The sequence below is a fragment of the Podarcis melisellensis genome (genome assembly GCF_964234715.1).
Source record: "Podarcis melisellensis genome assembly, chromosome: 16".
Classification (NCBI taxonomy): Eukaryota; Metazoa; Chordata; class Lepidosauria; order Squamata; family Lacertidae; genus Podarcis; species Podarcis melisellensis.
The window spans coordinates 2,545,437-2,560,940 of record NC_138533.1 but is presented as its reverse complement, the minus strand read 5'-3'; the positions used below and the strand labels follow the sequence as shown (position 1 = coordinate 2,560,940).

Sequence of the window (15,504 nt, the reverse complement as noted above, 5' to 3'; positions counted from 1 at the left end):
GTCAGGTTACTTCTTGCTTCGGAATCCAGCTGGTTGTGTCCTCACTTAAATCTGGATTTATTTATTTAATTTCTACACCGCTTTATATTTTTAAGAAAAAACTCAAAGCGGTTTACAGTATATTAAATCAAGAGAACATAAATAAAACAATGTGAAGAAAAGTCAGATATAGAGTATAACGTGGAAAACATGCTCTGGTCTTTAATGGAAGCAGAACCTCTGCTTTTTCGGCCCACATGTGAGGATCTGAAACGAGGCCCAGATCTCGCAGGTTCTGATTTGAACTCCAAACTTCACTGCTGAGAGCACAAAGGACCCCGTCACGCTTGAAAGATGCTACCCGGCTTTTGCTACTGCCAGGAAATAAGGCAAAAAAGTTAGAGAGGAAATGGACGTCTTTGGAGCCCAACATCCCAGCGAGTGACATTATGGCGCTTGTCAGGAGAGAGTTATTCTTCTGTCATTTTCCAGACTGTTTAGGAAAGATAGGTGCATTTTGTCGCCTTTTGGCAAAAAGCACCAGCTGCAATACAGATCTTGGTCCACTAGGGGGCATCCTTGCACTACATTCTTCCTCGCTGGCTTTCAGAACACCACCCGGCAAGAGAGCCTCTGAGCATATGAGAAGTGTCCGTCCCTTTCTGCTTTCAAAATCCTTACCAGCTCACATGTTTTCGGTAGGGGTTTGAGGTGGTAAGGGAAAGGACTTCCTGCTCATACTTTCTAGGAACCAAAAGAAACCTCCCCAACTTTCACAGGGACCTGAGTTCGAATCCTACCTGAACCAGTCACCGTGGAGAAATCATTACCTCTCAGTTTTGCAGGAAAATGGGCCTAGGTCCCTAGAGTTGCTGTTAGGACGAATGAAATAGCTCAGTGATGGCGTGAAGACAGATTTTTAGCAGGGCCCTTAGTCTGGGGCTGCCTGCCTGCCTTATGTAAGTTACACAATGCCGCTGCCTGGATATTTCCCCAAAAATCCCCTACACAGGTTTGGGGCAGAGCTAAAAGGATCTGTGTTGTGTGTGAGAATATAAATGGAATACACCCCAATATCTCCAAATCTCACTCCCTGGGAACCAAGATGTTGGTTCCTCTCTTGTTGCTTTCATTCTGGCGACCAAAAATATGCCATTTTTAGTTGTGAATTTCTTCCCCTCGACCCCTTTTGGGTCGTTTTGGTTTTTCGCTTGCAGTTGAGATGGTTCTGCCTTTGCTATCATGCTAACAGTCGCTGCAGGACTCCTCTGTCCTTTCCCAAGTCCCTAAACTGCAGAACCTTCTTTTTCAAAGCCACCGCGCAGCCCCGGGACCACGAGCCGCGAGTGGCAAATCGTCGTCGACAACAGTGCCCCAAAGCGCGTGCAGAGACCATTTCCCTGCTGACCCCGCTGAATAACCGCAGCTCAGCTGCAGCGAGCGATGGCAGTGGGATCAACGAGGCAGCTGCTTCGAGGCGGAACGACCCCCTCGCTTCTCGCACCAGAAATGTTTAACCACCCTGGGGTGGCTCCGGGGAGAACCCACCGTGCGGAGGCAGGGATGTCGGCGCAGCAAACCACATGAAAGGGGAGGGGGCTGCATCATACCTCTGCAGGTGGCTGTGAGAGGGGGGGGTGAAAGACCCCCCCAGATGTGAGACAGAAGCACAAGAAAATCTATTTTCCCACCCTTTGTCACGGCATTTTATACGATGTTAAGAAGAGCTTGGCTGCTGGATCAGACCCCAAGGACCCATCTGGTCCAGCATCCTGCACCCTTTCACACGACCCCTTGCCCATGTGCAGAGAGGCGGCTTGCACCCATGTCCAGAGTAATGTGAGCACAAGCCTTGCCTCTCAGCTCAAGCGTGTGGGTAGAAATTAGGCCTGGAGTGGGTGTGTTCTGCTGCAGGGCTAGGTCTTATGAGCTACACCTCATCTCAGTCCTACTCAAACAGATCCACTGAAATAATAATAATAATAATAATAATAATAATAATAATAATAATAATTTATTTATACTCCACCCATCTGGCTGGGTTTCCCCAGCCACTCTGGGTAGCTACCAACAGAACACTAAAATACAATAACCTATTAAACATTAAAAGCTTCCCTAAACAGGGCTGCCTTTAGATGTCTTCTAAAAGTTTGGTAGTTCTTTTTCTCTTTGACATCTGGTGGGAGGGCGTTCCACAGGGAGGGCGCCACCACCGAGAAGGCCCTCTGCCTGGTTCCCTGTAGCTTTGCTTTTCGCAGGGAGGGAACCGCCAGAAGGTCCTCGGAGCTGGACCTCAGTAGCCAGGTAGAACGATGGAGGTGGAGACACTCCTTCAGGTATACTGGACCGAGGCCATTTAGGGCTTTAAAGGTCAGCACCAACACTTTGAATTGTGCTCAGAAACGTACTGGGAGCCAATGTAGGTCTTTCAAGACCGGTGTTATATGGTCCCAGCAGCCGCTCCCAGTCACAAGTCTAGCTGCGTCATTCTGGATTAATTGCAGTTTCCGGGTCACCTTAAGGTAGCCCCACGTAGAGTACATTGCAGTAGTCCAAGCAGGAGATAACCAGAGCATGCACCACGTGGCACACCCTCATTAATTTCAACGGGTCTACGCTGAGTAGGGAGTTATACTGCTGGCTACAAACCTAAGTCGTTTGCGCCTGACTCAAGTTGCCAGCCCCCGGAAGTCTAGTTTAAAAAATAATAATGAAGTCAATGTGGAAAAGTTGGCATCTGTCCATTCCTGCCTTAGTCCACCTTGCAGGGCTGTTGCAAGCAGACCCTCAGGGCACTATCTCTGCTTCGTGAGAGTCTCTGGGTCTTCACAGGCAGGGAAATGACACTTTTTTTTGCATTGCATCACCTGCAGCTACCTAAGTGTAATGTCATATTAATAATAGAAAGGGGGGTGGAAATTAAACCACGGAGGCCAGTGGTTTCTTCCCTGAACCACAAGAAGCCGCATGAGTCAGCCCCTAAATTAGTCAGCCCATCCACCTTGAAGATTCTGCCAGTAAAGAACAACTCTCACTTTTATACAGAGATTGATGCCAGTAAATCCATCCTCCTGACGTGAGGTCAACAGCTCTGGGTGCACACGATTGGGTCGATTGCAACATGAAGAGGAGAGCAAAAACACAAAAACCAAATAAGCAAAAAATAATAATCATATATGTATCTGTATTTTATATACGTGCTGATGCGGTTCGGAAACGGGGAGTTAATTCCCGTCTAAGCTCCGCGTCACAGCTTCCATTGCCTCATCGGAAACGGCGCTTGCGTCAGCAGAAAAAGGAAGGAGGGCGGACCCCATTCGCTCCGGGCGAGGAGCTGTGCTAAAAACCCGCTCTTTCAAGACAAACAGAGCCCCCTCCCCAATTCTCTGTTGCCCTTCAGGGTGGGGAAGAGATTCGGTTCTGTTTGCAGCGAAAAGCAATCTTCACTTCAGCCGCGTTCGCACCATATATTTAAAGCACTGTAATACCATTTTAAATGATCATGGCTCCCCCCCAAAGGATTCTGGGAGCTGCGGTTTGTTAAGGGTGCTGAAAGCTGTTAGGCGGTGCTTCAATTTCTCCCACAGAGCTAAAATTCCCTGAGAAGAGGGATAGGTTGTTAAACTACTCTGAGAATTGCAGCTCTGTGGGGCTGTCCTAGCTACTCCCAGAACCCTTAACAAATTTAAGAATTCTGGGAGCAGCCATGACTGTTTAAAATGGTATAACAGGGCTTTAAAAATATGGGATGAATGTGGCTCTAATCTGCACTTTTAGAGAAGTATCCTTTGAAATTTGCACTGCTCTGAATTTTGCAATCTAATTCTCTAGGCCAGTCGTGTGCATGAAAATACTATACTAGTGTAAAGCGTGTATTGAAATGCATGCTTTTCAGTGAAAATAACACACTTAAAATGCGCCGGGGAAACCGTTTTGCAAAGAAACGTGTCCATTAAAAAAGTGCACATGAAAATGTGTGCAACGGGAGAAATTTTGGACCGAAACATTGATGAATTTTCACGAGGACTTTAAAAACACATATCACAAATTGATGAGGAAAGACGGAGGACTGAACTCAAACTGAAAGAATGAGAAACCAAAGTGGGCACATTCACCCATCCCTAGTTGCCACCATCTTGAATGTAATGCCACTGGGAATCGAAGAGCAGGGTGGAAAGAAAACGACAAAGAGATTTTTGGGTGCCAAATGGTGTTACAGAAACGAGAAAGGATGAAAAATGTCATTGGGTTGGACTCCAGGCTCAGTAACTAAAGGAAAACTCCCTGCCCTCTTGTGAAACTGCTGACTATCAAGAACGCCAGGCAAATTGAAGGGCCTGCCTGACAGAAGATGGCAACCCCAGGCTGCATTACTATAGCAACCGGACAGGGCCCGACACCACCTTGCCTTCGTTTCTCAAGGACACCACACTAGGGCACCTTTGAAAGACCCTACCCCGAACAGAAAACATGGGCTCCCTTGGGCATGAGTGAATTGTGTATGTGTCAGGTGTCATCTGAACCGACAAACACAACAAGTACACAATCTGGGCATCACACGAAGTCACAGCAGGGTTCTTTGTTCATGCGGCGTCCCCCCAATGTGTCCACGCACTCTCGCGCATCAGGAAAAGCAAAGCATAGAACGAACGATGCAACCTATGACTGCACTGAGATCATTCTCTTTTTTTGGCCACATTTCTTATCCCTTTCCATTTGCGAATCCATGACCTGAGGGGTGGAGTTCATGGCCTGATGCATCAAAGTGCGCAGGACGCATAGCTCTCTGGAGAAAATGGGGAAATCAAAACGAGGTTGGAGCAGAAGATTTCTAGATCGGCATCACTCCAGGAACAACTCTCTTAAGGAGGAAAGGTTGTCGTGTTTGGGACTTTTTAGTGCAGAGAAAAAGCAAGGAAAAGGTGACGTGATAGAAGTCTGTAAGATTATGCCTGGCCGAGAGAAAACGGGTAGAGAGAAAAATTCCTCCCTCTCATGACACTGGGACTTGGGGACATTCAGCGAAAGCTAAATGTTGGAAGATTCAAAACAGAGAAAAGAAAGCCCTTCTCTGTGCAGTGAAGAAACTGTGGACCTTGATTCCACAGCCTAACCACCAACTAGGACAACTTCAAAAAGAGAATTAGACAAATTCATGGAGGAGAGGGGCATCGACGGCTACAGTGCTTCTGAATACCAGTTGCAGGAGGGGAGAGTTGCTCTAGAGCTCAGTGTCAGGAGTGTGTGCAGGAGCCAGGCCCTGGGACCAGTAGGGTTTCGCAGGACTGGGGCCTTCCTAAGTTTGTTCTGGAGAGGCAAGGTGCAGCCGCACAGGTGAGGCCGATTGGTAACTCGCTGCACCTGGTGGGAAGAGCCGGGAAGGGATATAAGGTCAGCATTTCCCTTCGGCTCTTTGCCACAGCAACACGCTTCCTGCCTTGATGTGTTTGGCTCCTTGCTTCCTGATCCTCAGACCTCGGCTCCTTGCTTCTTGAGCCTTGGACCCTTGACTTCGTGCCTCCTTGCTTCTCGACCCTCGAACCCTTGACTTCGTGCCTCCTTGCTTCTTGACCCTCGGACCCCTGACTTCGTGCCTCCTTGCTTCTTGACCCTCAGACCCCTGACTTTGTGACTCCTTGCTTCTTGACCCTCAGACCCCTGACTTCGTGCCTCCTTGCTTCTTGACCCTCAGACCCCTGACTTCGTGACTCCTTGCTTCTTGACCCTTGGACCCCTGACTTCGTGACTCCTTGCTTCTTGACCCTCAGACCCCTGACTTCATGACTCCTTGCTTCTTGACCCTCGGACCCCTGACTTCATGCCTCCTTGCTTCTTGACCCTCAGACCCTTGACTTTGTGACTCCTTGCTTCTTGACCCTCGGACCCCTGACTTTGTGACTCCTTGCTTCTCAACCCTCGGACCCTTGACTTTGTGACTCCTTGCTTCTTGCCCCTTGAATCCTTGACTTCACGACCCCTTGCTTCTTGACCCTCGGACCCTTGACTTTGTGACTCCTTGCTTCTTGCCCCTTGAATCCTTGACTTCGCGACCCCTTGCTTCTTGACCCTCGGACCCCTGACTTTGTGACTCCTTGCTTCTCAACCCTCGGACCCTTGACTTTGTGACTCCTTGCTTCTTGCCCCTTGAATCCTTGACTTCGCGACCCCTTGCTTCTTGACCCTTGGACCCTTGACTTTGTGACTCCCTGCTTCCTGACCCTCGGACCCCTGGCTTCTGGACTCTTGTTCCTGCTCCCACCCCGCCATCTTGCCCCCGGTCCCGACATCCTCAGCTGGGACTTTGATCGCCCGTAGACCGGACCCTGACACTCGGATCCTGCTTGCAACGTTCCCACAGGTACCTTGGTTGGCCGCTGTGAGAACAGGATGCTGCCCCAGGTGGGCTCCTTCGGCCTGACTCTGCAGGGTCTCCTTTTGTTATTAAAAGGGGGAAAGTAACCCTGTTTTTTTCCAAATCCTGGAAGGGACCTGGATTTGGGAAAGCAGCCAAATGAGCATTCCTAGTTGCACATGGGAGAAGAGGGCGGTTGTCTGCTGGCTTGCGCATGCACCACAATGCTCTGCGCCAAGGAACGCATCAGTAGCCACCCTAAGGGCTTGGGCATGGGGCTCAAAGCAAACCATCTCTTGCAACTCTCCCCGCACACAAGAGCAGTGTTTCCCAAACCGGTTGAGATGACAACCTGTTTGATGCGGCCCTTCACCCTTCAGGGCTGATAACTCTTTCCCCCCTCCCTGATTGGGGTCGTGGGGAAGAGGCGCCGAGGGGGTATGTGAACTAGGCGAGAGGGGCGGCAGCGGGTGAGTGGGGCAGAAAAGCGCCTGTTGGCTTTTCGGAGACCCAGGCTGGGGTGTGTGGGTTTGGTTTCCTGGAAACCCTAAACTTTATTTTATTTTTTGGTGTGTTTTCTAAGGGGGGCTGAAGATGTCAGTAGACCCAGGAGCGGTATAGCTGTTTGTGAACTGCCAAGGGTCCCGATAACATCAGAGGATGCCGTGGCGAGGAGAACGTGATCGGTAAGGGGGCTCATTTCTACTCCCAGCTGTGGTATTTGGGGTCACAAAGGCACAGGCATCAGCTGTGACAGACCGTGGGTAGGAGATTAAAAAAAAGAAAACTCACCTAGTTCTTCTATACAAAACAGAGAGCTGAATAAAGGTCAGGCACCCAACAAGCTACAGAGCGCCACTCTGGACCAATCTGAGACCGCTGCTGCCCTCATTTCCCAAGGTACCCAGAACAGCCCTGAGCTTCGGGTTGCTGGCAAACCATCCTTTTCCTGATTTTCCCTTTGGGGGCAAGGTTGTTTTTTTGTTTTTTTTAAATGTTCATGTGTAGAGTTGAATAATAAGTGGTATTCTGATGTGCCACAACTCTAGCTTGGGCTTTTGAAAATGCAATCACTTGAATCTGTGATGGCCCATTTGCGTGTGCAAGATGTTCCTTGCAGGTTAGTACCATCCAGCGGCCGGCCTGAATGTGAGGATGTTAACGGCACTTTCCGTTCTCTGATGCTCTGATCCTAGACACCTATAAATACCGTATTTTTCGCTCCATAAGATGCACTTTTTTCCTCCTAAAAAGTAAGGGGAAACGTGAGTGTGTCTTATGGAGTGAATGGCGCTGTGCAGAGAGGTAGAGCTGCGCAGCACCCCTTCAGAGAAGCGGGAGGACTAACGGAGCCCCTTCTCTTCCTCCTCCTGCTTCGCTGAAGGGGCGCTACGCAGCTCTACCTCTCTGCACAACGCCTCTCCTGTGAAAGAGAGGCACTGCGCGGAGAGGGAGAGCTGCGCAGCGCCCCTTCAGCGACGCACCTGTCCTGGCTTCTGCTTTCGCTGTGCGCAGCCTCTTCCGGCAGGGGGAGCCTTCATCTTGCTGCCCCGAAGAGGCTTGGCGCAGTTATCCCAGAAGCCAGATCCCCTTTGCTGTTCTGGCTTCTGGGATTCAGAATAATTTTTTTCTTGTTTTCCTCCTCCCAAAACTAGGTGTGCCTTATGGTCAGGTGCATCTTACGGAGCAAGAAATATGGTACTTCCAAGCAGCCAAATGGCTCCTTTCGGGAGGAACAATGGACACGTATTCCCGCAGTTGTTCCTGAACTAAGATGCCATTACCCTCGACTGTTGCTCGCGTTCGTGGTGGCTGATGGGAGTTGGAGCCCTAGCACCTGGAAAACATCACAGATGCTCCCCGCCCCTGTGTTAAACTCTTACTGATGTTGGGGTTATGGTCATGGCTGAGTCACTGGCTCCCACTCGGTTTGCCCCTTCCCGCTCAGAGCCCTCCCTTCCCCAGAGAGGGGATCCATCCCACTGCTGACACCACTTCCTGACCTCCTGGGAAGACGAAGAGCGCACCTTTCCAACCACAGCCTGCCTTCCTGTCCCTGCCACACCCCTTGGTATCTGGGAAGTCCACAACATGCCAGGAAGGGTTTGAACCTGGCCAACTCTAGCTTTGAAAGGCTACCACCGGCATGTTCAACATGACATCGAAATCTGCTCTCGCTCAAAAATTGCACCTGTTATAAAAGAGAGAGCAAAACAAAGCCCAACCACAACGCAGGATGAAAGGCAAAGAGGCATTCGAGATGACTGTGTGTTTATTGCTGCCGATTCATGGCCCCCCCTCCTCTTCCTTCCCCCTCTTGCAGCGTAGGGGCAGCCGCAGCAGCAACCTGGAGGAGGGCTGAGTCGTTGACACTCTCGCCACATGAATCAAAGCAGGAAAGACGCACAACACAGCAGGCGCCCCCGGGAGAGATGGAAACCCAACTCCCACCCGCTTTGCGTGTCTTACTCAGTCCGCCGGGGAGCACTGGCAAGAGTGAAGCTGCGAGGGAAACAACCCCAAACTCCGTTTGTCGTGACCGAGAGCGGCAGGACCCCAGGGGTCCTGGGACGGAAAGAGCCCTGCGAGGCTTGGGGACGGAGAACCTCAAGGGGAGCCAGGGTGGTGTAGCGGGTCAAGTGCGGACCTTGGGAAACCATGGTTCAAATCCTTCCCCCAGGAAGTGGATTTTGGTGGGTGAATCCCTGCCTCTCGACCTAACCTACCTCACAGGGTTGTTGCAGGGGTTAAACGAGGGGGGGAAAAAACCATTTATAGCACCTTGAGAACATAAGAAGAGTCTGTTGCCTTAGATGGGAAACTTGCAAGCAGGCACCAAGCGCAAGAGCAATTCTCCCCTCCTGGACTTTTTATCATATGTGGTGGGAATGCAGGGAAATTTTAAAAAATTGGGAAATGATATATAACGAGTTGAAGAAAATGTTTAGATTAACATTTGTAAAAAAAAAAGCCTGAAGCATTTTTGTTAGGGATTGTAGGGAAAGACCTGCCAAGGAAAATGAAGAACATATTTATGTCTGCGACAACGGCAGCAAGTGTTTTAATAGCACAAGGATGGAAGAATGAAGAAATCCCGACCAAAGAGCAGTGGCAAGGGAAATTGATGGACTATGCGGAACTGGCAAAACTGACGCACAAACTACGTGATAAGGACAGCTGTGATTTTAAAGAAGAATGGGAACCTTTTACAAAGCACTTAAAAAACAACAACAAAATGAGCTGGACTCCTTGGCAGGCTTTGAATAAAGATACACAAATTTCTTTGTTAGTGTAATAGATGGATAACTTGGAGATTTTTACAATATGCAGAGAACAATAAATGTTAATAAACCAGAAAGAGGAACTGAGGGAAGTCATAGGGGGGGAGGGAAGGGGATATGTGGGGGTGGGAGGGGGGAAATGGAGGAAAAATACAATTGTTGAAATAATTTGTTATGTGAAAATAGTCAATTTTTAATTTTTTTTTTTTAAAAAGAGCAACTCCCCCCTCCTGTGGTAACTGGCATTCAGAAGCGTCACTGCCTGAAATTGCAGAGGCAGATCATAGCCATCTTGACTAATAGCCATTGATAGTCCTCTCTGCAAATGTGTCTATCTCGCCCTGACCTCACCACTGTGATCCATGTGACGGTCACCTCCAGACTGGATTATTGTAACTCGCTCTACATGGGGCTGCCCTTGAGACTGACCCAGAAACTCCAGCAGGTGCAGAATGCCGCGGCAAGACTCCTTACGGGGTCTTCGCTGCGAGATCACATTCACCCGGTGCTATACCAGCTGCACTGGCTCCCCGTGGGGTACAGGATCAGGATTAAGGTGCTGGTTTTAACCTTTAAAGCCCTATACAGCCTAGGACCCTCGTACCTGTGGGACCGCCTCTCCTGGTATGTCCCACAGAGAAATTTACGGTCTGCAAATAAAAACATCTTGGAGGTCCCAGGCCACAGGGAGGTTAGGCTGGCCTCAACCAGAGCCAGGGCTTTTTCGGCTGACTGGACCTAATGGTCAGGGGTCCCTTTACCTTTTACCTTTAGATCGCAGTCTCTTGGGAGTTGGACATGCCTCATTTAGACCATACTGAGGTGCACGGATTGAGGGTGTAGTTCAGTCTGGTTTCAGGTAGTACATGGGGAAAGGTAAAGGTAAAGGGACCCCTGACCATTAGGTTCAGTCACAGATGACTCTGGGGTTGTGGCACTCATCTTGCTTTACTGGCCAAGGGAGCTGGCGTACAGCTTCCGCATCATGTGGCCAGCATGAGTAAGCCGCTTCTGGCGAACCAGAGCAGCGCACAGAAATGCCATTTACCTTCCCTCTGGAGCGGTACCTATTTATCTACTTGCGCTTTGATGCGCTTTCGAACTGCTAGGTTGGCAGGAGCAGGGACCGAGCAACGGGAGCTCACCCCGTCGTGGTATCTCTTTGGTATGATAAAGTAAAGGCCCATAGTGGTTTTAAGAAGAATATAATCAGGAAGGTGCTTTATAATGTATGGATTAGATATCAGGATCTTTTGGTAAGAAAAACACCCAAATGGATTTCACCAATGGAAGCTCAGGCACAAAAAAAGTTAAATATGGAGAATAAGTGGTTGAGATATTCTGACTTACTGATAGGCGATGCTGAGAACCCTGTTCTCACAGTGGCCAAATGCCCTGAAGAACCTAAAAATCGAGATAGACTGCTACTGGACCTGCAGGTTCCACAAGGACCGAAGAAGACCCCAGTTGAATCAGCCCAGAATCCTGTTCCCACAGTGGCCACCCAGATGGGAAACCCGAAAACTGAAGATGAACCCGATTTGAACACAGGCTTCAAAAAGGCAAGGAGGATTATTTTGGAAAATATGTGTGTCTTCATATTTCCTTGCTTCTCGCCCCGCAACCTGTCTCTGACCCGAGACTGTCTTCCCACAGCTCTATGATTCAGCTTCACTGCCTCGCCCCTTACCGACGGCGATTTGCCCCCAAGCAAAAGTTCCTCTGCCGTCAGTCGTTTATCCCTTTGATTGTGACTCACAAAACAGGAACACGACTGCAGTGATCTCGGCACCCAAACAAAGTGGCCACGGTTGCAGCGACCAAGTTTAGATCAGCCCTTCGCCCACCTGTGGAAGCCCAGCCAACGTGGCGACCAGACACGGATGGCCTTTGAATTGATCGAATAATAATAAAATAATAAAATTTTATTTATATCCCACCCTCCCCAACCGAGGCCGGGCTCAGAGCAGCTAACAACAGTAAAAGTAACACAGTTTACATAAAATCACAATCAATTAATCCTCTTTTAAAGATGCCCGCGCTGGTTTGAGGATGTAAGATTAATGTTTGTTTATAGAAAGTTGCTTTGTGAGGTGTTATATGTTGGATTGGACGAAGTGAATTTTGTTTCTGCATAGTAGATGGAGGAAGAATTGGAGGTTCTTTAGTTTCTGAATCTTATTTTTCTATCTTTCTCTTTTAACTTTCTTTCTTTCTTTCTTTCTTTCTTTCTTTCTTTCTTTCTTTCTTTCTTTCTCCTTCTCTATTTCTTTCTCCCCATCCTACCCCTTTGTGTTTTTATTGTACCTAGATAAAAGTCTTGGTTCGGTTTGGCAAGAGATTTTAAGTTTCCCCTCTACAGACCTTAATAAAATTTATTAAAAGATAAATACAGTTGCCCAAGATGGCAGCCACCTTTGCCTGCTGTGGGAGGGAGTTCCGCAGTTTAACCATGCACTGGATTGAGGACTTTTTTTTCATCTCTCCTGAATCTCCCAACACTCCGCTTCCTTGAAAGTCAACAAGTTCTAGTGTTAAGACAGGGAGGAAAACATTTTCTTTATCCACTTTCACAGAATCATAGAATTGGAAGGGACCCAGTGGTCATCTAGTCCAACCCCCTGGAATGCAGGAATCTCAGCTAAAGCATCCCTGACAGATGGCCATCCAACCTCTGCTTAAAGACCTTCTAGGAAGGAGAGCCCACCACTTCTAGTGGGCGTCTGTTCCACTGTCGAACAGCTCTTACCATCAGAAAGTTTTCCTGAATGTTTAGTGGGAATCTCCTTTCCTGTAGCTTGAAGCCACGGGTTCGAGTCCTACCCTCAAGAGAAGTATCGTTTCATAAACCTCTATCAAGTTACTTCCTTCTTGACTTTTCTCTAAACCAAGAAGTCCCAAACGCTGCCCCCTTATCTTACAGGTGAGTTGCTCCACCCCTTTGATCATTTTGGCTGCCCCCCCATTCTTTTACACTAATGGGGTCTGAACGGAAGGCCTTGGGGCCGTAGCACATAATATAAATGCTGACCCAGTGCATGGCATCTGTGGGAAATGAAATTCCCATCTTATGGACCATTAGGAAAGGGCTTGGAAGCAAAACTGCCAATAACTTAACACCATTATCTATCTATCTATCTATCTTGGAATAAATGTAAGTGGGAGGGTTCAAATCACAGGTGCAAACGGGGATGGGATAATTCCACTTTCTCCTAGTTTCCCATTTCTCCAACCTTAAGGCCGGTCACGGACCATGACAATAAATATTTGATCTCCAATTTTAAGTTCCGTTCTCCATATTGGTTTGCGAATTTATTTCCTTTCCTTTTTCTTTAAGGCAGTCCTCATGAAAAACCATTTTGTGACAAATTTCCCCTTATACCTGCGTGCAATTTCCCCTATTTCTGCCGAACAACTCCTCCTCGCAGAACGGTTTTGTACATCATTTTCACGAATGCATGCGTTTCTCGGCATACTCTACTCTGTCGTATGCCTTTTCTTGGGCACATTCCTTAGCTGGAGAGTTGCACAGCAAAAATCTACAGAAGTGCTTATTTTTAGAGAGCCAGTGGTGGTGGTGCAGTGGTTAGAGTGTAAGATTAGGACCTGGGAGGGACCAGGGCTGAAACCCCCACCCATTGGGTGTGACACTGGGCCACTCGTTCACTCTCAGCCTACTTTAAACGGGTGTTGTGGGGATTAAATAAGGACAGGGAAAGCTGTGCTTGCCACCTTGAGCTCCTTAGGAGAAAAGGCTAGGATGTAAATGCAACAAAATAAATAGATCTTTCAAACTCCATCCCCAAAGAAGTAAGGACACTGGAGGTCCAGCGCCGAGGGCCTTCTGGCAGTTCCCTTGCTGCGAGAAGCCAAGTTACAGGGAACCAGGCAGAGGGCCTTCTCGGTGGTGGCCCCCACCCTGTGGAACGCCCTCCCACCAGATGTCAAAGAGAACAACAACCACCAAACTTTTAGAAGACATCTGAAGGCAGCCCTGTTTAGGGAAGCTTTTCATGTTTAATGGGTTATTGTATTTTAGTGTTCTGTTGGAAGCCGCCCAGAGTGGCTGGGGAAACCCAGCCAGATGGGCGGGGTATAAATAATAAATTATTATTATTACTATTATTATTATTATTAGAACACCAGAAGAGCTCAGTTTGTTGGATGGTGGTCCTGATAACATCAAGGTTGCAGGTTTGATCCCTGTGTGGTACACCTGCGTATTCCTGCATTGCAGAGGGTTGGGACTAAATGATCTGCAGGGTCCCTTCCAATTCTATACTTCCATGGTTCTATAGCTCTGTGGCTGGATCAGGCCAGAGGGACCCATCCAGCCCAGGATTCTGCTCCTACAGATGCAAATCCAGATAGACTGCCTCTGGACCTGGAGGTTCCATAAGTAGAGCTCTGTAGCTGGATCAGACCCAACGCCCTTCAAAGTCCAGCATCCTGTTTTCACTGGGGCCAACCAGGTAAGATGATGATATCAAACTCCCGAATTCAATTAGATCAGCACTTTTGAATTCATTTGTTTCGGACTCAACCAAAAGCTCAGTCCTCTCCCACACAACTACAGGTATTAATTCGGCAGAGTGAAGTTAGGAAGTTTGCATCATTACCAAACGCTAGAAAGGTCGTGGGTTTTTTTGCGTGTGTGTATATCTGCGATATCTGCTGTCGTTCCTTTTCTCGTTCTTCATTTGCTGTGTTTTGACCGCTGTCTTTTTAAAGTATCCGTTTCCTCGTATTTCGACGCATTGTTTTTATTCTCTGCGTTTTTTAACGGAGAAATCGCTTTGAGGTATTTCACCGGAGGCGATTCATAAATGGAATCAAATAAAACACGCAAAACAATATAGCGGTTTAACGTTGCAAGCAACCACCCTGCTATAAAGACAGAGGACATCTCTATAGAAATCTTATTCGGCGGCATTTCTAGCCAGTGAATGGGGACACAGGCTTTAGAAACACATTTGAAGTAAAGTAAGAAAGAGACCACAAGACAGAAGATTATAAAATTATGTGTGGCACGGAGAAGGTGAATGGAGAATAGCTTCCCTCTCTTTCTCTCCTAACATTAGAACTTGCAGATGGCCAATGAAGCCGAATGTTGGAAAATTCAGGGCAGAGATAAGAAAGCATTTCTTTAGTTAAACTATGGAACTCCCTCCTGCAGGGGCCAGAGTGATTTAAAAGCCAGCCCCTCTTCTCAGGGGAACTCTGGGAATTGCAGTTCTCCGAGAGAAATAGTGGCTCTCCTGACCGCTCTCGGCACCCGTCACAAACTACAGCTCCCAGAATCCCCCGGGGAAAGCCAGGACTGCTTAAAGTGGCAAAATAGTGCTTTACATGGAGGAATGTGGCCTGTGTTTGTGTGTGTGGAAACTAGAGTACCATACAAAGGAGAAAATGGATGTGTCACCCCACTCACTTAAACCTCTGGCCCTGTCCATCACAGGTATGCAGCCCTCAGGAAGTCTGCCAAGAAGGGAGTGTGGGCCTCAGTCTCACTAATAATAAAAATAATAATAATAATTCACCCACACCCATCTGACTGGGCTGCCGCGGCCACTCTAGGCAGCTCCCAGCAGAATATTAAAACACAAAGAATATCAAACATTAAAACCCTTCCTGAACAGGACTGCATTCGGAAGTCTTCCAAAAGCCAGATGGTTCCTTGACATCTGATGGGATGGCGTTCCTCAGGGCAGGTGCCACCACCGAGAAGGCCCTCTGCCTGGTTCCTTATAACCTCACTTGTTGCAATGAGGGAACCGCCAGAAGGTCCTTGGAGCTGGACCTCTGTGTCCAGGCTGGATGATGGGGGCCAAATATGTTTAAATATGAAGTTTCCTGCCCCCTGATCTATCTGCTTAACATTTCTCAAGGGGA

At 48.2% G+C, this 15,504-nt stretch overlaps 1 protein-coding gene across 8 annotated transcripts in view; it reads right to left on the bottom strand.

The window, feature by feature from the left end:
• Window positions 1-15,504, bottom strand: part of RORC (RAR related orphan receptor C) — a 100,764-nt gene that overhangs the window by 18,746 nt on the left and 66,514 nt on the right. Inside the window, exon 1 of one of the 8 annotated variants that reach the window (XM_081891576.1) lies at window positions 1,528-1,579. The exons of the other annotated variants lie outside the window; for them this stretch is intronic. Within the exon in view, the coding sequence (XP_081747702.1) occupies window positions 1,528-1,564 (37 nt within the window). The 5' untranslated portion in view covers window positions 1,565-1,579. Of the gene's footprint in view, window positions 1-1,527; window positions 1,580-15,504 lie in introns of those variants that run through there. 8 annotated transcript variants of the gene reach the window in all.